The 24,148-nt window shown below is 40.1% G+C and overlaps 1 protein-coding gene across 1 annotated transcript in view; it reads right to left on the reverse strand.

Moving 5' to 3' along the window:
- The window catches only part of si:ch211-283g2.1 (sodium- and chloride-dependent GABA transporter ine), a 31,818-nt gene that overhangs the window by 2,327 nt on the left and 5,343 nt on the right, over positions 1-24,148 (reverse strand). The window contains exons 2-12 of the mRNA XM_056457247.1: positions 23,850-23,984; positions 23,441-23,645; positions 20,280-20,412; positions 18,942-19,076; positions 16,842-16,945; positions 8,579-8,703; positions 8,374-8,486; positions 5,424-5,564; positions 3,324-3,423; positions 1,794-1,894; positions 1,530-1,697 (exon numbers count right to left, since the gene is read on the reverse strand). Of these exons, the coding sequence (XP_056313222.1) occupies positions 1,530-1,697; positions 1,794-1,894; positions 3,324-3,423; positions 5,424-5,564; positions 8,374-8,486; positions 8,579-8,703; positions 16,842-16,945; positions 18,942-19,076; positions 20,280-20,412; positions 23,441-23,645; positions 23,850-23,984 (1,460 nt within the window). The remainder of the gene's footprint in view (positions 1-1,529; positions 1,698-1,793; positions 1,895-3,323; positions 3,424-5,423; positions 5,565-8,373; positions 8,487-8,578; positions 8,704-16,841; positions 16,946-18,941; positions 19,077-20,279; positions 20,413-23,440; positions 23,646-23,849; positions 23,985-24,148) is intronic.

Consider the following 24,148-nt stretch of genomic DNA (forward strand, 5'->3'; position numbering starts at 1 on the left):
CCCGATCATCCGAATGTGCAGCAGAAATCGAGACTCATCAGACCAGGCAACATTTTTGCAATCTTCTATTGTCAATTTTGGTGAGCTTGTATGAATTGTAGCCTCAGTTTCCTGTTCTTTGCTGACAGGAGTGGCACCCGGTGTGGTCTTCTGCTGCTGTAGCACATCTTCCTCAAGGTTGGACGTGTTGTGTGTTCACAGATGCTCTTCTGCAGACCTCGGTTGTAACGAGTGTTACTGTTACTGTTGCCTTTCTATCAGCTGGAACCAGTCTGGCCATTCTCCTCTGACTTCTGCGCCCACAGAACTGCCACTCACTGGATATTTTCTCTTTTTCGGACCATTTTCTGTAAACCCTAGAGATGGTTGTGTGTGAAAAATCCCAGTAGATCAGCAGTTAATGAAATACGCAGACTAGCCCTTCTGGCATCATCAACCATGCCACGTTCAAAGTCACTTAAATCCCCTTTCTTCTCTATTCTGATGCTCGGTTGGAACTGCAGCAGATTGTCTTGACCATGGCTGCATCCGAAACCGCAAACTTCCATAATATACAGTACGCTAAAATAAGTATGCGAGCCAAATAGTACATCAGAATGCTTAGAATTGGAAATCAGTATGTGAGAAAGACCCGGATGACTTGCTGCTTCCGGCGAGATTCTGAAGTGTGCATCCCATGCATGCTGCGCTATCTCATGATGCCCCGCGAGAGAATTCATGAATAAGAGTGAAGCGACGCAACTGACGCAAGTAGCTCACGTGACCATGATAAAATGGCCGATGTAGTACGTCCGATTTCCACTCATACTTCTTACATTCATACTGTATAGAACATACTTTTCAAACGGCCGAGTAGTACATTTAAACTCAAATGCAGTACCTACTGAGTAGTAGGTGGTTTCGGACGCAGCCAATGTCTACATGCCTAATTCATTGAGGTGCTACCATGTGATTGGCTGATTAGAAATTTGCCTTAACGAACAGTCGGACAGTGTACCTATTAAAGTGGCCGGTGAGTGTAAAGTAGGAATGGGCAAACTTGATCCTTGAGGGCCAGTATCCCTACAGAGTTTTGCTCCATCACTAATCAAACACACCTGAACAAACTAATCAGTGTCTTCAAGATCACTAGAAAGCTACATGCAGGTGTGTTTGATTAGGGTTGGAGCAAAACTATACAGGACTCCGGCACTCAAGGATCGAGTTTACCCATCCCTGCTATAAAAACATTGATGTATGCTTTGGTGTTTGCACTCTTCACTCTCCTCCATTTTGAGGGATGTAAACAAAAACAATAACGTATTTCCTGTTTACATTTTTAATCTCCAAAGCTTTTGAGAATCCTGAAAGGTCCACATATTGACAAATAATGTAACAATAGCTGATTTAACGTTAAATTAAACGTTAAGCCTCTTGTTACAGTTATGAAATAGTTTGAGAACAAGCAGGAAATGTTCATGGACCAATGACACCACCACACTGAAATGGTCTATATAATAATTTTCCATACTCTGCATTGCTTTCAGTACCTCAGTGAAGGATCCGGGCAGAACCCAGAGCGTGTGCACTGCTGCTAGAGGAATCCAGATGATGGACGCCAGAGCGATGAGCCAGCCAACACCCTGAGCCCACGGTGGGTACACATAATCCTCATACCGCGCTGGTTTAAATTGAATCACTGAGAACACCAGGATAACCTGGAGAATAACACACAAACCGATTGTAATACTGGTGCATTTGAGGTTTCAAAGCAACCATTGTGTCAGTAACAGTGTGATCATCAGAGAACTCACGGTTATCAAAGCAGGACAAATGACCCACCAGCAGATCCTGAAGAAAATGCTGGGTCTCTTTCCTGTCATCTCTACTAAATTACTGGACAGACGCTTGACTCCTGTTAAAAAGGCTCGGATTACTAAATAATGCTTTACAATAAGGCCCCATTCAGTAAACATCTTAAAACATGCTAAGTACATGCTAGCAATCTGCTGAAACATGCTGGCAACATGGTAACAACATCTGCTAAACATGCTAACATTGTCCTACAAATGTTAATAACATACTTAAACCTGTTACAAACATGCTAGCAATGTGCTAATACAAGCTAGTAGTAAGTTAAATGTTTCTTTCTTAGAAATCTTAAAATTGTTACAAATATGTTAGCAGTGTGCTAAAACATGTTAGCAACATTCTAAGAAATGTTTGTAGCATTAAAACTTGCTAAGATATTAGCACTGTGCTAAAACATGCTAGCAAGGTGGTAAAACACTAGAAACATCAGTATTTTATGCACGAATACATGCTAGTAACATGTTAATTTGTTTTAAAAAATGATACTGACATGCTAGTAACGGTTTATCAATGTCGTTAGCAGCTAGAACTAAACTATAATACAGTACAACTACTAAAACTTGCAGACTTGCTAAAAATATTATCAACATATTACGTTAGATGTGCTAAAACCTGCTAGTAACATGTTAGCAATGTTCTAAGACATGTTCACAACATTATAACTGACTAAGAACATGTTAGCAATGTGCTAAAACATATTAGCAAGGTGGTAAAACACTAGAAACATTAGTATTTTATGCACTAATAAATGCAGTAATATGTTAATTTATTTAAAATAATGCTAATGATGTGCTAAAATATGCTAGTAGCAGTTCATCAATGTTGTTATCAGCTAAAACTAAACTATAATACATTATAACTACTAAAACTTGTTGAAAATGTTATTAACATATTGAATGCTAAAACATGCTAGTAACAGGTTAGCAATGTTCTAAAACATATTCACAATATTAAAACTGCCTAAGAACTTGTTAGCAATGTGCTAAAACATACTAGTGTGGTGTTAAAACACAAGAAGCATGCAACATGTTTATCACATGTATGTTATGTGAACATGCTAGAATCATGTTAGTTTGTTTAAGAATGCTAGCAATGTGGTAAAACATGCTAGTAACAGTTTATCAATGTTTAAAGAAATATTAGCAACTAAAACTAAACTATACTAAACTGATCTTGTTAGGGATATGCTAGCAGTGTTCTAAAACATGCTAGTAAAAGGATAGCTATTATCCTATTATAAATGCTTAGTTTTTGTCTTATTTCTAGTCCAGATATATTGAGCCAAGGAGCATTTTTCTAGATGAGCAAAAAATAAGGAGTTTTAAGGAGTTTTTCCCTAAAACAAGCAAAATAGTCTGCCAATAGGGTAAGCAAAATACTCTTTTTGCTTTGAAATAAGATTATTTTGCTCATTTTTTTTGTAGTGTACAACCTGAATGAAGAACAGAACAATGCATTAGATTTTCTCTCACCATAACACCAGCAAACACCAACCACTTCAAAAAAGGCCAGGAACATGATGGAGACGATGGCGGTGTAATGATCCATCAACTGGAACACATAGATCCCGACCTGAGGCGAAACATGAGCGTCACTTACAGCACACATTATTAGCTTTTGGTGACCTGTTATATCAGACCTGTGCATTGCAAGGCCCTGTTTGCGGTTGACTTTAAATAAAAAAAATACTTCACACGGGCCGATCAAAGAAGTCCAGCGGGCCACAGGTCTGTGCCTTTATAGGCGCCCTCTGCTGGATTTGCATGTTTATTCAGTAAATAAATAATGTTATGGTTTAGGATTAGTTTTCTTACAATTTAGTATTTAGTAAATATAAGTTAAAATCTCACCAATGTTACCAGTTGAAACCTAAAGTGGCGATGAGGTCTTAAAATGTATGAAAAGAGTCTTAAAAATGTCTTAAAAGGTGTTCATTTTCACTCTCTGATTACTCAATATATCCTGCCACCATTATTTACAGCAGGGCTGGATCTGATTGTAAGAAATCTGAACTTTTTCATAACAGGGCCATAATTGCATTGTTACGAACTAAAAAACAGAATCATAATAAATTAATAAAGCTTTAAAAACCTAATTCTGGTAAAAATGCATGGAAAATTTGTGTTACTCTTACTGGAAAATAAAGCCCAAAACATTTTGAAATTAATACACCAACTTACAGCTAAGCAATTTAATAAAAACAAGCTTGTTGTTTAGTTTTAATAGCTAAATCAATATATAATGTAAGTTAAAAATGAGACGGTCTGTGTGTTGATTGTGACTAAAACACATTTTAGTCGATTGTGACTAAAACTAAATCTTAAAACTATGATAAATCTTAAACATGAATTTGTTACTCAAAATGAAATAAATGTTAACAGAAATAAAATACAATATATAAAAGCTTTAGCTAGTTGCCAAATACTATTTAAAATTAAAAAAAATGAATCAAATAAAACTATTATATACACCATTACATTTTTTAATGAAAACAAAAGCACCACAAAACGACCAACGGTTTAACCAAAATTGAAATGGAAAATGAAAATATAAAACCAAATAATAATAATAATAATAAAAAAGTATTAATAAAAAAAGTGATATTTAAATCACATTCAGTGTTTCCTCTAGGATATTTTCCAGCTGTGGCGGCAGGCCTTTTTTTACACAGATCTACCAACTACCTGTGGCGTTATTTCAATGACAAATGTCGTGAGCGAAGTATTACAAGATCGCATTTGCATTTATGTAATAGCCTACGAGCATGCGAATCTCTTTGCTTGCGCGGTGATTTCCTCTGCTCGTGCACAAAACTTCTTTTGCGCAGATCTTCTTGTGCGCTCTCAAATAAACGCTGCTGAAGTTTGATTTAGTGCGTTTATGTACCGAGTATGTCTCCAACATTTATTAGATTTGGTAGGATTATTTATGAATGTCTCCAATAGACCTACAGAGCCGTACTATTGCGTCCTGAAGTAAAGTGAAACGGCTATACGTCGTGTTTGCTGGCCTTACGCATCACGCACCTGTCAGTCAGTCAGTCAGCTCCTTAAAGGGTTAAACAAATGACGCACAGCACTACTACGGTTACAGAAAAGTTTGCGCTGTTAATATTCACTTACCTTTTAATACGCTTTGGAGCGATTATCACCCGCTATTAAAGAAAAACACGACTGATTGTGTTGAATGAGAAGCTGTAATGTAGCCGTGGCGGTATCAATTTCGGCGTGACGCCCCGCCATGGAAGAATGAATGTAGCGGAAACCATGACATTAATGCTTAGTGAATGTTGCTAGTTATTGTTTTAATGCTGGGTGATATTGCTTAATGTTATAGCTATGTGATCTTGATGAGAACTTAATTATTTAATGAAATGTAAATGTATATATGTTAATAGGTTCAGGGACTTGTTTTGTGACATCACAGTTTAGTACATTTGTTTTCCATATTTCAAAAATTATTAAATTAAATTAAATAAATTAATTAAAATGAAAAATAGCATGTAAGGACAAGTTTCCTCGGTGTTTCCTATTAATATAATAAACTAATTAAAATAAAAGTGATATTGTTACCTGCATGACATTAGGGATACCCAGAAGAAACGCCGCACCGCAAACTAAAAGCACCAGAAACTCCTTGCGTTTGAGGTGCTTCAAAATGGGTTTACTGTAGCTGTCCAGCAGACTGGTCACCATCACCTCCACCATAGCGAACTGCAGAACACAAACACAACACCGGCAGCTAAAGGTTAACAGTGAGTTAGCTGTGATTTCTGCGAAAAGATTCAAACAGCAAACATTCATGCACTGCTGCTTAATGTTTTATCCTGAGGTGAACAAATAGAGTAAAGTGAATGAACAGCCGTATTTCAGGAATTATAAATCACAGATGGAGCAGTTTTAGCTTTAGTCTGTCTTTAGTCTTCAGGCATGACATAATCGTCATGAAAAGATATCAATTTGAATCAAATATAATTAAATTACATCTTGCATACAGAGAATGATGATAGGATGATGATAAGTCTGATGGCATTTAAAGGGTTTTTGTATTTAGCTTGCGACACGGTGGCTCTGGTTAACACTGGCTTCACAGCAAGAAGGTCGCTGATTCGAGTCCCGGCTGGGTCAGTTGGCATTTCTGTGTGGAGTTTGCCTGTTCTCCCCGTGTTGCCGTGGGTTTCTTATGCTGGTATAAGAATACTGCTATATGCTGGAATAGTTGACAGTTCATTGCGCTGTGGCGACCCCTGATGAATAAAGGGACTAAGCCGAAGTAAAATTAATAAATGAATGAATGTTTTATGCTTCAGCTTTTGTATTCCCCTTATTCCTAAAGACTGATTTTCAATGCATTATCATTAATCCAATGCAGAATCTACTATGATGTACCCATACATTATAATTTAAATCATATAATTTAGTCTTTTTGTATTAATTGTTATGAAATGAATGTACAAAATATTGAAATTGTGTATACTGTATTGTTAAGCAATTGTTTTATAATGGTTTTTACAGTAAACTCTTAAACTCATCTCTTATGCATTTAAACATTGAACCATCTGAAAAAAGGCAAGACAGGAACTCATTTTAACTTCATATTATCATTTAAAAAAAAAAATTCTGACCTCACAGTTCATTTAATCTAGGTATGAGTTAGTTGACATTAGTTGTTAGTTAGTTAGTAGTGCTGGGCAAAGATTAATCATGATAAATCACATGCAAAATAAAAGTTTGTTCTAACATAAGATAAGTGTGTGTGTTATATATGTTTAATACACATACATAAAAATAAAACTAAATTTTTTTAAATAGATATTTAAATTTGTAGATAATTTGTATCATATACATATATATTTTAGGTCCAAATAAAACATATTCCAGAGTAATTGGCGGTTCATTCTGCTGTGGCGACCTCTGATAAATCAGGGACTAAACTAAAGTATAGTGAGCGAGTGAGTGTTATAGAGTTATGTGTGTATATATACACAATAAATTAACACAGTACACTCATATAACAGACACATGTACATATTTCTATTAGGGCTGGGCGATATGGGCAAAATATCATATCCTATCACATTTTTAGGAGGAACAACAGTATACGATATATATCCGGTATTTTCCCATAAATAGTTACTTGAGAGTTAAAGTCTTTATTAAAACTTTATTAAACATTTTTTGAGCAAAATATAATTCAAACACAGGGGTTTCCCTCTCTGTTTACAAATAAACAGCTGCACAAAATCTGTGATAAATAAAATACAGGTTTTTATACAAGTACAGGTTTTTCTCCTGCTTAAAACTGTTGCACAACATTTTAAATTATTTAAAAAATCTTTGATAAATAAATACAGTACAGGGTTTTTTCCCTGCTTAACACTATACACAGCACTACTGTGCTGTTGTGCAAATAACAAAGTAAACAGAACCATAGAAAACAGAGCTACACTGTCAGAGCAAATAATAAACACACTTAAATAGTGACACAACAAAAGTATTGTAGGATAGAAAAGAACCACATTAAATGTAAATATGAAACACAGTATTTCATGTCACAATTACAGTGTTGTATTATACCACAGTTATTTTAGTTACATTTACATGTCTGTATTGTGCACAATTATTAAACAGTGCACATATCGAAGATATCTAAAGAGAAGTCTTTCACTCCATGTAAAAAATTCTACACTTTTTCTGTTGTTTTGTTTTGACTAAACTTGTTTTACTAAATATTAAATAAGGAGATGAAAACGGATAGACTATAGATATGAGAAGTAATGAAATAGTTTGAGTGCTGTGATGAAATGCTGGTTAAGTATATAAATGTAAACAGTCATTATAACAGAGCAGAACGCAGAGCTAAATGTGTTATAACGTGAATGTAAAGAAGAGACCGTCGTGTAATAAATGCTGAACTTATAATCAGTGAATATGAGGTGGTTTCACTGTCGAAATGCGCTATAAATTCATCCCATTTTGGTGTTTTTAATTCTTTTGAACATATTCAGGTGCTGCTTGTCAATTTGACAAGGCTTCTACGTTCGTTTTTGCTGTCAATTGCGGAAGAAATGATCGATAAAAGGTTTCTGATAAACCGCTGTGAGGGCTGCAGGTGCTGTGTGACGTGCGTGCACACGAGGGGGAGTCAGATTTCGATAAAACACCGGCACTGCATGTTCCTCCATGTCGCGTCAGTGAAGGGTCTTTCTTGAACGATTCGTTCATTTTGAACAAATCTCCTGTATGACTCATGGAGTGAATCATTAATTTGCGCATGTGCACATTTGTGCAAGTGGAGCTCGCGTGCTATCTTGGAGTGGTCTGTTTCGTGCAGAATGCGCATGTATGGCCTCAAACCATATCGGTATAAACGATAATCCCGCATCGCGTTTGGGAATCATATCGATATATCCCCAGAACCTGATATACCACCCAGCCCTAATTTTTGTTAACATTTAACATGTAACTTTTGTTTTGGATGCAATTCATCTTTGCGCAGCACTATTAGTAAGTTAAAATATACCTGACTGTCGAGGCCGAGGCAGAGTAGCATGAAAAAGAAGAGAAAGGCCCATAGAGGTGCAACAGGCATCGTCACAAAGGCTTGTGGGTAAACCACAAACACTAGGCCCGGACCTGCAGGAGAAAAATCCAGAGACACACCAGATTTAACAAGGCTAGTTACGATTTTTGATGCAAAACAAGAAATGAATATTAAAGTAACCCACCGTCAACTGCGATTTCACTGACCGGCACATTCTGAAGGTGCGACATGTAGCCAAACGCAGAAAATATGACAAATCCAGCGAAAATACTAGTCAGGGAGTTTGTGATGGCAATGGCCAGAGTGTCTCTATACAGCAAACAGGACAGGAATAATCGAAGTCACTCTTTGTGAATATTTATATTTCTCTCTAAACACTGAGCCCTAATTACATGACACCAAGTTTCATTCTTTCATTTTCCTACAGCTTAGTCCCTTATTTATCATAGGGTTGCAACAGCGGAATGAACCACCAACTATTCCAGCATGTTTTACGCAGCGAATGCCACAACCCAGTACTGGGAAACACCCATACACCACACACACTCATACACTACAGCCAATTTTGCTTCCCCAATTCCCCTATAGCGCATGTGTTTGGACTGTTGGGGAAACCAGAGCACCCCGAGGAAACCCATGCCAACACGGGGAAAACATGCAAACTCCACACAGAAACGCCAACTGGCCCAGCCATGACTCGAACCAGTGACCTTCTTGCTGTGAGGCGACAGTGCTAACCACTGAGCTGCCATTTCGGCCCGAAATAAAACACAGTTAGCCAAAATAAATAATACTTTTCTGAATTAATAAGCAGTAATTCTGTTGCAGCCCAACATATCAGTCAAGTGCATGTTTATATACAATATATATATATATATTTAGTTTATCTTATTTTATTTCATTCTCTAGATTTTTATAGTAGTGCACAGTCCTGTGTCATGCTGTCAATTTATGTTGTTTCACGAGTTCACACTTGCAACAGTTTCAGAATAAAGCGTATTTGGCGTGCTGTCCGGGGAGAGGGCTCTGAGCTCGGGGAAGACACCTAAACTCGAGTCATTCCTCTTATCAGGAAACAAAGAGGAATAGGGATTCGAGCGAAGTATCTAGCCCGGCCCCAGAACGCTCCCCCCGGGATAGTAATGCTTAAGAGGTGAGGTGACGGGGTGGTGGAGGGATGCTAAAGTCGTAAGATGCTGCAGGTAAGACAGCTTTGGTATATATAGGGGTTTGGTCAAGAACTGATTGGATAATAGAATAATTGTCAATGACGTATTTGATACTGAAACTTCTGCGCGTGCTCCTCCCGAAATTTGTTTATCAAACATCACTTCACGAGTTCACACTTGCAACAGTTTCAGAATAAAGCGTATTTGGCGTGCTGTCCGGGGAGAGGGCTCTGAGCTCGGGGAAGACACCTAAACTCGAGTCATTCCTCTTATCAGGAAACAAAGAGGAATAGGGATTCGAGCGAAGTATCTAGCCCGGCCCCAGAACGCTCCCCAAAAATTGCTTATTTTGTTACAGGACAGCAGCCAGACAAGTGGGTGAGCCCCCCAAAATTTGCTGATCTTTAAAATTTGGAGGGGTGCTGTTAAGCTGATGGTTGTGCTTTGCAAGGTGTGTGTCTCGGGAGGAGGCAGTAACTGTATTGATGGTGATGCGTTAAGTGTCTCCAGCAGGAGTCGTCGCTCCCACGGGAGACGGGCGTCTCCCATAGGAGCGGTCACTGCGCTGGCAGTGGTGGTAAGGTGTACTTCTCCCATGGGAGCTGTCACTGCACTTGCAGTGGTGCATGATTAAGGTGTACGTCTCCCGAGGGAGCTGTCACTGCGCTTGCAGTGGTGCATGATAAGGTGTACGTCTCCCATGGGAGCTGTCACTGCGCTTGCAGTGGTGCATAATTATAATGTGTACGTCTCTCGTAGGAGCGGTCACTGCGCTTGCAGTGGTGCATAATGAGGTGTACGTCTCCCATGGGAGCGGTCACTGCACTTGCAGTGGTGCAAAATTTTGTAAAGGTGTACGTCTCCCGTAGGAGCGGTCACTGCACTAGCAGTGGTGCATGATAATGAGGTGTACGTCTCCCGTGGGAGCTGTCACTGCACTTGCAGTGGTGCGTAATTATAAAGTGTACGTCTCCCGTAGGAGCGGTCACTGCGCTTGCAGTGGTGCATAATGAGGTGTACGTCTCCCATGGGAGCGGTCACTGCACTTGCAGTGGTGCATAATTTATAAAGTGTACGTCTCCCGTAGGAGCGGTCACTGCGCTTGCAGTGGTGCATAATGAGGTGTACGTCTCCCATGGGAGCGGTCACTGCACATACAGTGGTGCATAATATATAAAGGTGTACGTCTCCCGTAGGAGCGGTCACTGTACTAGCAGTGGTGCATAATAATGAGGTGTGTGTCTCCCGAGGGAGCGGTCACTGCACTTGCAGTGGTGCATAAGATGTACGTCTCCCGTGGGAGCTGTCACCGCACTTGCGGTGGTGCATGATTATAAAGGTGTACGTCTCCCGTAGGAGCGGTCACCGCGCTAGCGGTGGTGCATAAAAAGGAGTACGTCTCCCGTGGGAGCAGTCTCTGCGCTTGCAGTGGTGCATAATAATGAGGTGTGCATCTCCTGTTGGAACGGTTATGTAGATGCTGTATTAGCGTTATTAAAATATATTATGCAAAGTGTATTTTCGAAGGAAGTGTCGTGTCAATGAAGGAATGTGTTTTGAATAAGGGTTTGATGGGCTTTTCTAATGTGAGAGCGGTCGGCTCGAATGTAGCACTTAAAGGCCTGTGAGGACCAGCGTCCGAGTGTTTGGATCTGCTGCTCTGATAGACCATTTTGTGCTGCAGTGGTGGCTGCGCCTATTCTGAAGGAATGGCTGGAGAAATTGTCAGCTGGAAAGCCCGACTTAATTAGGACGCGTTTAAGATGCTTCTGGAACCAGAAACGAGTGACTGGGCGATTGCTATCGTCTGTAAAAAGGGGGTCTGAAAGGGAAGTGGCTTGTGATCTCCTGATATGTGAAAATGCTAGCAGTGTTTGGTATGGATGGATAGGTGATTGAAGGTTGAAAATGTAAATGTAATGGCCTCTTTTTGCTTGATCAGTTTTGCTTTGTTTAATGAGGAAAGAAATAGTTTCGTTATCCAGCGTTACTAGATCGGATATGGTGGGATGAATGTTTGGGTTGAACCCTGATGTAATGGTGAGTTCTGAACACCTTAAAAATCCGAAGAAGGCTAAAATAAACATGGCGTCGAGAGTATGTGCTGTGTGGATTGATTCGTATCCTTTGCGAAGAGTGGATATGCATTTAGTGAGTGTTTTCAGTGTTATGGGTTGTCGGGTGTCATGACGTGTGGGGTGGGTTCTCTGTATGCCTTTCAAGAGAAGAGTTGTTTGCGAATTAGCTATGTGAGGTGCAGGGGAGCCGTAAATTAGTTTGTGGAAAAATTGAATTCCACTCAAATAGCCTTTAATGGAATTGATCTGGAGTTTTTTGATAATTGTGAGGTAGGATATGTAAGATGAAATGGAAAGTAGAGAAAAATCAGGAAACAGTATGTTATAACATGCATGGAATGTTTTAAAGCTTTTCCATGCTGTTAAATATGACTGCAGGGTTCTAGGAGCCACTGCCTGAAGGATAAAGTCGAGAGAGGCTCCAAGCAGGTTTTTTAAAGGGTGATCTATGGGAATATCAGCTCTGAATAAGGAGGGACTTGGATTGGAAACTGATCCGCCTCTGGTGCCAAATGTCTGAATTTCTGGAAGGCAAAACGAGAGAGAGAGTCAGCAATTTGATTTTGGACCCAGAAATGTGATTTGCAGTTAAAATAAACTGGTCACATGCTGAGATCCAAGTTAGGCGTCTTAGTAGGGGAATTAGTGCTAGCGAATTTGAACGGCCTTTATTTATACAGTGAACGGTTGCTTCATTGTCACGGTGAATTATGATGCGGGAAGAGGACCATTCTTTACCCCATGGGGATGCAGCGACGACTAGTGGGTAGAGCTCGAATAGCGCCGATGATTTTAGTGGTTGCGGCAGGTCTAATAGCTGGGGCGGCCAAGTGGACGCGAACCAGCGTCCTTGATAGTAGCCTCCGAATCCGATTGACGGGGCGGCGTCGGTGAATAAATTAATGTCTGCTGGGGAGGATATTAGGTCGCTGTAAAAGAAGGAGAGACCGTTCCATTGTTTGAGGAATAATATCCATAAACGGAGTTCGTTTAGGCTATTGTCATCGATGGATATAATATCCTCTAGACCGTGAGCTGAGGACGCGAGAAATAAGAGATGAGAAATAAACGAGCGGCCTTGGGGAATTATGCGCATTGCGAAATTCAAATGGCCGAGAATTGATAATAGCTCACGCTTAGAACAGAGGGGACTGTCTAATAGGGAGGAAGCTACCAGGATCGTTCGATCAATTTTTTCCTTTGGTAGGGACGCTTGGAATTTATTGGAGTCTAATTTGATGCCCAAGAATTCGATTGAAGTGCTTGGACCGGCGGTTTTTTCCTCGGCGAGGGGAATCCCGAGTTCAGCGAAAACCTTCTGAACTGTCAAAAGGTGCGCGGCTGGTATAGCGTCTGGTGGTGAGATGATTAGGAAATCATCTAGTAGATGTATTAGATGCGGGATTTCGTAGTTATTGGAAAGGATCCAGCATATTGCTTCCGACAGCGTATCGAAAATCTTTGGACTACTTCTGCAACCAAAGGTTAGGCGGACGGAAAAATAATAATTTTTTCGCCAAAGAATGCCGAAAAGGTGCCAAAAGTCAGGGTGGATGGGCATGACTTTAAAGGCGGACGTTATGTCGACTTTAGCCATCCATGCGCCGCGACCCGCGATTTTAATTAATGAAATAGCTTGGTCGATGTCATGATAAATCATTGAGTACTCTTCCAGAGGGATGAGACTGTTGATACTAGGAAACGGAGAGTTATGCGGGGAGGAGAGGTCGATTATTAAGCGTTTTTTATCGGAGAATTTCCTAGTGGCGATGCCAATAGGACTGACGCGATAAACTCTGAAAGGAGGTGCGGAGAAAGGACCCATCATGAAATTTTCGTCTACTTCTTTTTTGATTAGACGGTCGACGACGTCGGGTTCGGCGAGAGCGGACTGAAGATTTGGACAAATAAAACTACAGGTGGGTAGGCTAATGACACCTGGATGAAAACCTGAAGACAGACCCGTTAATAGAAATTCGGTGAATTTGGGATCGGGATGTTTGAGCAGTTCCGATTTTAGGCGAGAAACATTCACAGGAGTCGATAGGTACTTTCTGGTATTTTTATTTACAGATTTTCTCACTGGACATACTGTGCGGGCGTGAGCGCCGCCGCAGAAATTGCAAACATGCAAAAAAACGACATTTCTGTCTCCAGCACCTGCCGCTATTGAAGCTGGTGCACGGGCTGGCGGAGGCTGGGACAGAAGAGCTGTGATCAGGAAAAAGGGGCGGAATATTTGGGTTTGAAGGGACGTAACTGGTAGATCTGGGTTGGGCTGGGTCGGGGAGGGGAGGAGGGATGGGATTTATGAATGGGCATGATTCTGTGTGGTGGGTGGTGGATCGACAGACCGCGCAAGATATACTGCGGCAACCGAGAAAGACTTTATTATGGAGATCTGTGTCTATGGCTCCCCAGAATGGGGTCTGGTTCCATTGTGAAATGCGAATGGCGCATTTAGCGGAGAAAAGGCGGTGGTATGTATAGAAATGAGAGCCTCCGTATGAGAGCGCGAGCTCAGCGACTATCGCGAGATAATCATTGAGCTCACGCCTCCTGTGGGGATAAACAGAACAAATGACGTCTGTATATCTTGAAAATGCTATTGTGAATTCTGCGAATGATAAGATGCGTGACTGAATATTAGCTGTGTTTTTTAAGGTTACTGAAAATTGGCCGCAATCTATCTGGCGGTCTGCCGATGTGGGTGAAATGGGTGAGAGGAGAGAAAAAAGATCAACATCCGAACCTGACAGGATTTGGCTCCTGATGGTGTTGGAGACGGGTGGAGGATCCAGGGCGAGGGCGTTGGGTGGAACAGGTAGAGGCGTGGCTGTGGACAGAGAAAAAGACTTAGTGTGAAGAAGTGGCTGTGGGATGTTGGAGGCTAGAGCCGCTTGCGGAGGCATGCTCGCGCTACTGCTGGCCCTAGGATCACCGGTGGGAGGGAAAGAGAAAAGGGGAGGGGCTTCCGACGTTAGTGACGTCAGCGGAGGCGGCCTCACGCTGGAACTTGCGTCGGGGCCTGGAGGAAAGTTGTAAGCTAGGGCCGCTTGCGGAGGCATGCTCGCGCTGCTGACCCTAGGATCACCGTTGGGAGGAAAAGAGAAGAGAGGAGGGGCTGCCGACGTTAGTGACATCAGCGGAGGCGGCCTCACGCTGGAACTTGCGTCGGGGCCTGAAGGAAAGTTGTAAGCTAGGGCCGCTTGCGGAGGCATGCTCGCGCTGCTGCTGGCCCTAGGATCACCAGTGGGAGGAAAAGAGAAGAGAGGAGGGGCTGCCGACGCTAGTGACATCAGCGGAGGTGGCCTCGCGCTGGAACTTGCGTCGGGGCCTGAGAAAACCTGGGGAAGAAGAGGAGGAATTAGAGGAGCTGGGTTTTGAGCTGGGAGCTGAGGCGGCCTCGCGCTCGCACTGCTCGCGGGAGCTTGGGAGGAATGGGGAGGCAGGATGTGAATTTGGGCCTGTGCTTCCTGTAGCGACCCTGCGCTTGAGTTTGAAGGGGGGGCTGCGGGCCAAGGATATATTTGAGGATGAGCTTCTGGTGCCGCTAGCGGAGGCAAGCTCACGCTATACTGGCGGCTCGAAGGAACGAGTCCAGAGCCGGCGTGGAGTCCCACTTCCGGGGATTGAGATCCCACGTCCTCTGGACCTTGGGCTCTCCCCAGACTCGCTGACGGCCTGCTGCTGCGTCCGGGTCTGGAAGACTGGTTTCGATCCGGACGCTGGTATGGAGACTTTTGGACCTGGCCGGATTTTTTCGTGGCTTTGGAAGGTGGAGTGATGGAAGGAAGTGGTGCTCCGGATTGCAAGGCGTTATACATAGCCAGGAGGTCCGCCTTGGTGGTTCGGCGCGGAACGGTGACGCCTGCGCTGGCCAATGCTTGGCGGAGGTCGGAGACGGTGTTTATCCCTGTGGCTGGGACGGAGGACATGGCTGAGGCAAATGATGAGGCTGGAGAGGATTGCCTTCTGGGAGATGGAGATGGTGAGCCCCGTCTTGATCGGACAGCCGTGATTCTGGCTGAACGGCGGCCTCGAGGTGGAGCCGCGGGCTGAGCTGATGCGCTCTGCGGGGCTACGGAGCTTTGGGTACCGGCGGGAGATCTCAGAGGAGCCTCGGCAAGGAAGGCGTCGTCCTCTGCGAAGAGATTAATCTCAGACATTCTGCGTCGAAGTTTGGATGCTAAAGTCGTAAGATGCTGCAGGTAAGACAGCTTTGGTATATATAGGGGTTTGGTCAAGAACTGATTGGATAATAGAATAATTGTCAATGACGTATTTGATACTGAAACTTCTGCGCGTGCTCCTCCCGAAATTTGTTTATCAAACATCACTTGATGTAGCACCTTGGTCCTGGAGGAACATTGTTTCGTTTAAGTGAAGTTTCATAAACTAATTTCGAGAGGAGCTCGTGATATAATTGAGCACGACTGGCCGCTCATCTGTAATCAGTAATAATCCAATCAGAGTGATCCTAGTTTACTATAAATGGATCATTTTCTCCCTACTGCTCTATCTTCGTTTGGAAGAATCCCCCCTTCCACCCCATCTCCTCCTTTTTCCTCCCTTTTCTAAAGGGGGAGCTCTCGAGACCTACTTGATCTCGGATCTCCTGATATGCTTATCGACCGGGCGGGAGCCCTGGGCTCAAATATCTCCGAGCTCAGGGTTCTCTCCCGGGACAGCATGCCAAACCTGCTTTAGACGCCAAGCATATCTAAGTGGGAACTCTTGAACTGTATACTGCACTGGATATTGTTGAAATGACAACTTGAACTTGAAAACATATTTCCTGTATAAAACTAAAACATCTATATTTTCTTTAACTAGAGGCATGTTTAAACTAGAATTACTAAAACTAAATAACATAAAAACTTGATTAAACATTAATGACAAACTACATGAACATTAATGAAACAAACTAAAACTAAACCAAAATGTACAGCACATTTTAAAATAGCATAGAAATAAAAACTCAAAACTATAATAACCCTGCTTAACATGAAATCTTTTTAAAATGCCATGACCATATAAATTCATTATATGTGAGTTATAAATACATTATCACAGTGATCTTTGCACTAGAAAGATACAGAAATACCACAGTTTTATATAACAGGAACGAAGATTATGAATGGCATGTTGGATGATTTATTTACTGTATTTTAAAAAACTGTATCAGATCTTTTCTCACTTGAGGACATTGTTGTTGTAGTTGTTGTAGCTGGCCATCGCCATCAGCGAGCCAAAGCCAATCCCAATGGAGTTAAAGATTTGAGCTGCTGCATTAATCCATACCTAAACACACACACACATTACACAATGTTAATACAGAACACAATGAATACATAATGTACAACTTACCGAGAGGTAGCAGAGCTGCATTACATGAACAAATCCTGACCCTACTGCGGCTTACATTTCATTTTCACCATAGTGGAATTTAATGGTGTGGTTTGGAATGGTTTAATGGTAAGCTGAATTGAGTTCAATAATTGACACTATTGACTTTTCAGTAGCTGTTTACATCTGAATTGAACTTAATTCATAATTAATCAACTTTACAGTTATTGAATTGAAGTGACTTGTGCTGAATCAAGACACATTTGTCTTTATTAAAACTACTTTACAGGGGCGGCGCGGTGGCACAGTGGGTATCGCTGTCGCCTCACAGTAAGAAGGTCGCTGGTTCAAGCCTCGGCTGGGTCAGTTGGTATTTCTGTGTGGAGTTTGCATGTTCTCCCCGTGTTGACGTGGGTTTCCTCTGGGTGCTCCGGGTTCCCTCACAAGTCCAAAGACATGCGCTATAGGTGAATTGAATGAGCTAAATTGTCTGTGGTGTAGGTGTGTAAATGAGAGTGTATGGGTGTTTCCCAGTGATTGGTTGCAGCTGCTTTACAGCAGAATTCAAATTTGTCTCATTTTTGTGACCCAGGACTTCAAAACCATTCATAAATCATAATTTTGGGAAATTGGGATTTTTACATAATATCAAAGCTGAACCATTAGCTTTCCATTGAAGTGTGGTTTGTTGGGACAAAACAATATGCAGAGATAAAACAGTTTCACAATCTGAAGCTTCATTCATTCATTTTCCTTCAGCTTAGTCCCTTTATTAATCCGGGGTCGCCACAGCAGAATGAACCGCCAACTTATCAAACATATGTTTTACGCAGCGGTTGCCCTTCCAGCTGCAACCCAGCACTGGGAAACACCCATACACACTCAAACACACACCTACACTACTGCCAATCTTGTTTAGTCCATTCCCCTATAGCGCATGTATTTGGACTGGGGGAAACCGGAGCACCCGTAGGAAACCCACGCCAACCCAGGGAGAACATGCAAACTCCACACAGAAGTGCCAACTGACCCAGCCGGGACTCGAACCAGCGACCTTCTTGCTGTGAGGCTACAGTTCTAACCACCGAGCCACCATGCCGTCCTCTGAGGCTTCAAAAAAACAAAATATTGAAAAAAAATTGCCTTTAAAGTTGTCCAAATTAAGCTTTTTAATTTAGCAGTTCACTTTACTAATTACAAAATATGTATTAAATAAATATAAATATATATATTTTATATAATTTACAAAATGTCTTCATGGAAGGTGATCTTTATTTAATATCCTAATTAATTTAGGCATAAAAAAATCTATAATTTTGATTCATATAATGTACTCTCAAAAAATGACTTTTTAAAATAAACAATACTTAAATAAACCACTTCATTAAAATGAGCCAAATCAACACAATTCTTACATTTTTTTGGGACAACTTATTTGTTTTAGGTTCAGTCCACTTAAATTTGTAAAAACATTTAAGTTAACTCAATTGATTTGTGTTGGTACAACATGAAGGAATGGTTTGGGATCCAACATTTTTACAGTGTATTTTTGTCTCTTGCCACAAATACCAATACAACATAAGACTAGTCATGTGTTCCGGGGTCACATTTGATGGACTTTGCATGTTTGATTTTGTTGCTTTCTCATTGAGCTGCTATAATATATACGCTATAAACTAATATATATATATATATAACATATTTTCCATTACTGTATGTTTTTTCATTACGACTACCAAACAGGTTAAATGATTATTATAAATGTTGATGTTAAATTATGCTATGAATGCAGTTAGTTGCAATACATCTATTAACAGAGCTATTCACAACAGTAATCCATCTGTCATGCACATTCCTTTTAAAGCAGCAAGAGATAAATGCACTGCATTCATGAGTCAGTTCTAATCAAATTAACTGCTGTTACTTCAATTCTAATGTTTTTTTAGTCTACCTGCACATTGAGCAGCTTGTCCCACTCGGGTATGATGAAGAATTTGATGCCGTCTAAAGCTCCCGGCAGCTGGACGTTATTGATCAGCAGAACCAGAAGAATCACGTATGGAAACAGAGCAGTGAAGTACACCACCTGTGGACAAAGCAGAACTTCAAGTGAGATTTGTTTTGCATACTTAAAACCTTTTTTTTTTTTTGCACAAGGGCATTATTTTTTTAATGATTGCTTATCTATTCTGGCCTCACATTGGCCTATACAGTGGACTCTCATTGTTTCTTATTTAAATCAGCCTAAATAAGTATTTATTTAACACTTATCTTTTATTTGTGCATTGGCGTTTAATATTTCCAGAGTGAATTACAATTGTGTGCAGTAATTACATTGAATCTCTGTGTTTATCATTAGAATAATGCTAAAATATTAATGCGATGCATAATGACGATTGGTACATTATCCATCTGGTCATGATGTCTCGCTTGCAATAATGCACTTATATTACCATGGATAATGCCTCACGGGTAGGGCCAGACGGAATCTGCGGACATTTTTTTGCTATTTCTGTGGAGAATTTGGGTAAAAATCTGTGAATTTCTGCTGAATTATTTTGGGAGAATCATAATGAAAACCTTAATATGTGAAATAAAAAATAATCTCTTTTTAACTTTTATTTAATGTTTAAAATGCAAATCCAATTAGATTCACATTCTTTGGTAAACAAAGCAAGTCTCTCATATAATATCTCTACTTAAAAGACAGAAAATATTACTGTACAAACTGCACTGTACATAAATCAGATGAACATTTTCATATTAGTCAATAATATTACTGTAATTATGTTTAAAAACTGAATAAATATAGGTTTACACACATTTACTCAATTAAATAAACAGAATTAATGATGGGCTAAAAATCTGCAGAATTCTGCGTGCGTAGATTCCGTGTGGGCCTACTCATGGGTTAAATTGTTATGGTAACATTTCAGCCCAAAATGAAAAGAATAATAAAAAAAAAAATTAAATGCATAATTTATTAAACATGAACTGCTTTTTTTTTTAACATTTTATGATATTCTATCAATTTCAAGAGAAAATGCATATGAGATTTAGGAAAAAGTGTCATACATGCAATTTTGTATTGACAATATGTGTAGTATATACTGTACTTGCAGTATGTACAGTGGTATTTACTTTCTTTATTTCTTTCACAGTGCCAAAAACATTCATCAAAAATACATTAAAACGGCATTAATACATCTGGACAAATCATCTAGTGAACATCACAATGCAATCAGACCTTTATAATATTTAGTGTTTTCTCCATCTGTTCTAGTCTTACCTTTCCAGTGGATTTGACTCCTTTAAAGATGCAGAGGTAGACGAGGATCCAGGCCAGCATCAGCAGGAGGAAGAGCTCCCACCTCAAGGTGCCAGTCTCCTCCACACCACTGGTTCTCTCCAGCACCTTATAGCTAACAGAGCCAACACATCTCTGCATTAACACTACTAGCCTCTATTTAAAAAGGTAAAAGCTAAAAAATGTAACTAGAGAACTTGTGGAAGAAGCAAACTAAATGTTAAAGTCTGCCTGAAATAAAATGTACAATGTTTGTTTTGGTCCCACTTTATATTAAGTGTCCTTAACTACCATGTACTTGCATCAAAAAATAAATACAATGTACTTACTGTGCTCATAATGTATTTGAGAACACTTGTGGTGCTCTTGAGTTGGGATAGGGGTAGGGTTATGGACAGGTTTAGTGGTATGGGTAGGTATAAGGGTGGGTTAAGGTGTAGTGGATGGTCAACAGTGTATTTACAAATGTAATTACAGAAGTTAATCACAGATGTATTTACATACAGGTATTTAATCAAGCATAAGTACTTTATAACTAGTTACACAATAAGTACATTGTAATGAATTATTAATTTCTGTGTAAGTACATATTAGTTAAGGACACTTAATATAAAGTGGGACCGACTTAACTAAAAATCATAAAGTGATGTTTATTTTTACTTGTAATTTTTTTTGTCTGCTTTAATTTGTTTATTTCATTTCGTGTATTTATTTTTTTTTGTACAATATATTTATTACTTTTTTCAATTTGCATATCACAACAGATTACACAATTACAGAATAATAATCATGAAGGCACAGCAAACTTTTTACCCCTCCATTCTCCCTCCCAACAACCCATTCCCTTAAAAAATAAATAAAAAATAATAATAAATAAATAAATAAAATAAAAATAAATAAACAAATAAATAAATATAATAAAAAAAGAGGGGAAAAAAAAGGGGGGGGGGATATGTTTAAATCAGGTAGAGAGTGTTTCCTGAGTGTGTTTAGACCATGATACTTCCCATATTCCTAAGCTTGTTCTTGTTGTAGTAGACTGTCAACATTTACATTGTACTTTGGAAAGTTATTAAAAGGTCTCCAGATATCTTCAAATACATTTTGTTTCTTTTTCACAATGTACCTGATTTTTTCCATTGACATATGCAATGCCATTTCTTTAATCCATTTTCCTATTCTAGGTTCATTTATATTTTTCCAATTAAGAGCAATAATAAGTTTAGCTTGTAAAATACACATGTTTATGAATCTGACCTCTTTGCTTTGTAAGAGAGGGCTGACAGGAAATATACCCAGGATAAAAATCTTAGGATCTAATGGTAATTTCTTTGATAAAATTTGGTCAATTATTTCAATAACATTTTGCCAAAAGGGTTTCACTTTCACACATTCCCAAATACAGTGATAAAGTGTTCCTCTTACCTCATTGCACTTTATACAGGTATCTGGAATATTATCATTAAACTTGTGCAATATAGCAGGAGTTATGTATGTTCGCATTAACCATTTGTACTGTACGAGTTTCAGGCTAATTTCGTGTATTTTTGAAGTTATGTTTATATCTCAATATATATCGCAGAACAACAAATTTTCGCAAATTTTAACCCTTGTGTACTGTTCAAATTGACTACCCTTTCGTTATGTTCATGGCTGTTTTTGCCCCATTGACCTCTGTTATAGCGACAATTTTTGATTGCAAAACCAAGCCAAGAAAAATGCAAATTGTATTCTAGGGGTGGGCGGTACACCGGTGTCATAGTCATCACCGGTGTGACATTGCGCCACGACATGGATTTTCTAATACCGTCAATACCGTAATAAATCAATTATGCGCCTTGAACAGCTGCATTTACATCAATAATAGCTCATTCTAAATAATAAGGCATTCAATTTTCCTCAAACGTTCAGTTGTGGTCTGAATACATGTCCTTATACTACAGGGCTCGAAATTGCAACCCTTTTGGTCGCATGAGTGCCCGAAATTTAATCTGTGCGCCCTCATAATATATTTGGGAGCATTTGTGTGTCTGAATATAATAGTTGTAGTGCAATCTGATTTGATTTTCTCTAAAAACTTGCTGAATCGCTCTACCCTTCTGCTGTATTGGTTCATATTAGCTGTCAATCACTCAACGCTTCCCGCTGTCAGATAACAGGGAGCTTTTGTTACTGCAGGAAATGCAAACGGCTGAAGAGTGAAAAGTGCACAGGTTTGCAAACCTCACCTAAAGTTATAATAATAATAATAATAATGGCGCAGATGACAGCGATCATGACATGAGGTAAATGTTGATCCACCAGCTGAGATCAATCGAGTGTTTTCGGAGAAGGTGCCCGAATCTCGATGCGTTGCATTCACCACGTGTTCAGCGCAAATGTCCGCTAAATATAAAATCTAACACTGTACACATCATCGCCAAAGAAACTCGCCTTTACTAAGTTTACACTGAAACTACAGCTCATAACAAAGAGCGGAATTGCGCCGGTGGTCATCGCGAGAATCCTGCTCTGTCTGCTCATAAATTGGTGCGGCTGACTCGCCTGCTTTATTCCACCAACACAGAGAAATGAAGATCAGCTCATAACGAGACTGAGCATTTACAATGACCCAAACCAAAACTTTTAAAGAGTGATAGAAGTGAGACTTTCTTTTGTCCGTTCTTCCTTGAGATGTATATTATTTTGCTATTGAAAGTAATACCATGATATTATACCGTCATCGTTCAAAAGATGAAAAATACCGTGAAATTAATTTTAGGTCATATCGCCCACCCCTATTGTATTCTGTAAACAGTAAAATTGACAAATTGCGTCTCTTCTCAACAGGGAAAACCCTGACAATTAAGTTTGCATGATTATATGCTGACATGGTTTTCCAATCAAAAAATATCATTATAATGGAAGTCAATGGGGCAAAAACAGCCATGAACATAATGAAAGGGTAATACATTTGCCCAGAGTGTATTGTTGATGTCTAAATAAGATTTTTCTCGAAAAATCATTTCATTTGCTGAAACACAGAGAAAGTTGTGGCCAAATTAACACCCAAAATCACCCGAGAGTGGATGAAAACATCCTCAACAGCACACAAGGGTTAATAGAATGTGAGGAATAGAAAATAGCATATGTTTTAAGCATACTTGAAGAACTGCTGGCTGGCGGTGGAGGACGAGGAGCTGTTGGTCACTTGGTCGGTGCAGTTCACCGTGTTCCACGTGTTGTTGCAGTTTTGCCATAGCAACTCACTCCGAAAAGAGCTGAACATGTAGTACAGGGCCCACGTGATTATTATATTATAGTATGTGCACATGATGAAAGAGATGGCCACCGTTGCCATGCCAACACCTGGTGAGATCACAGATTACAGCGACAATAACCTTTAGTCAGTAATTAACCGTATATTGTTATATCAGCTTATCACTTACAATGACATTTCAGTTATTTGCATCTGACAGTTTTGTTTATCAATATATTTTAAGGCCCTACAGCATTAGTCTTGTAATGAATCTCGCTGATTTCATTCTTATGTATGCATTCCTTCTGTGTGACCTTTGAACAGTGGACAGGCTTTGGCCAGGGCCAGGACGGGTCCTCTTCTTAGATACTGCCCCAGAGTCAGCTCCATGTGCAGCAGTGGGATCCCCAGCACCACCAGCATCAGCAGGTACGGCAACAGAAACGCACCTGAGGATGTCAGTGACCACACCAGTTAAATGAGAGATGCACTGTGAAACGCTATACACTGTAGCTGTGTGTATTTAGCAGAGGTGGTTATGCAAAGTGACTTTTTAAGACATCAAGTGATTCATCATGAAGATGCAATTATATACAGTCAAGCCCGAAATTAT

Source organism: Danio aesculapii, chromosome 5, assembly GCF_903798145.1.
Source record: "Danio aesculapii chromosome 5, fDanAes4.1, whole genome shotgun sequence".
NCBI classification, from domain to species: Eukaryota; Metazoa; Chordata; class Actinopteri; order Cypriniformes; family Danionidae; genus Danio; species Danio aesculapii.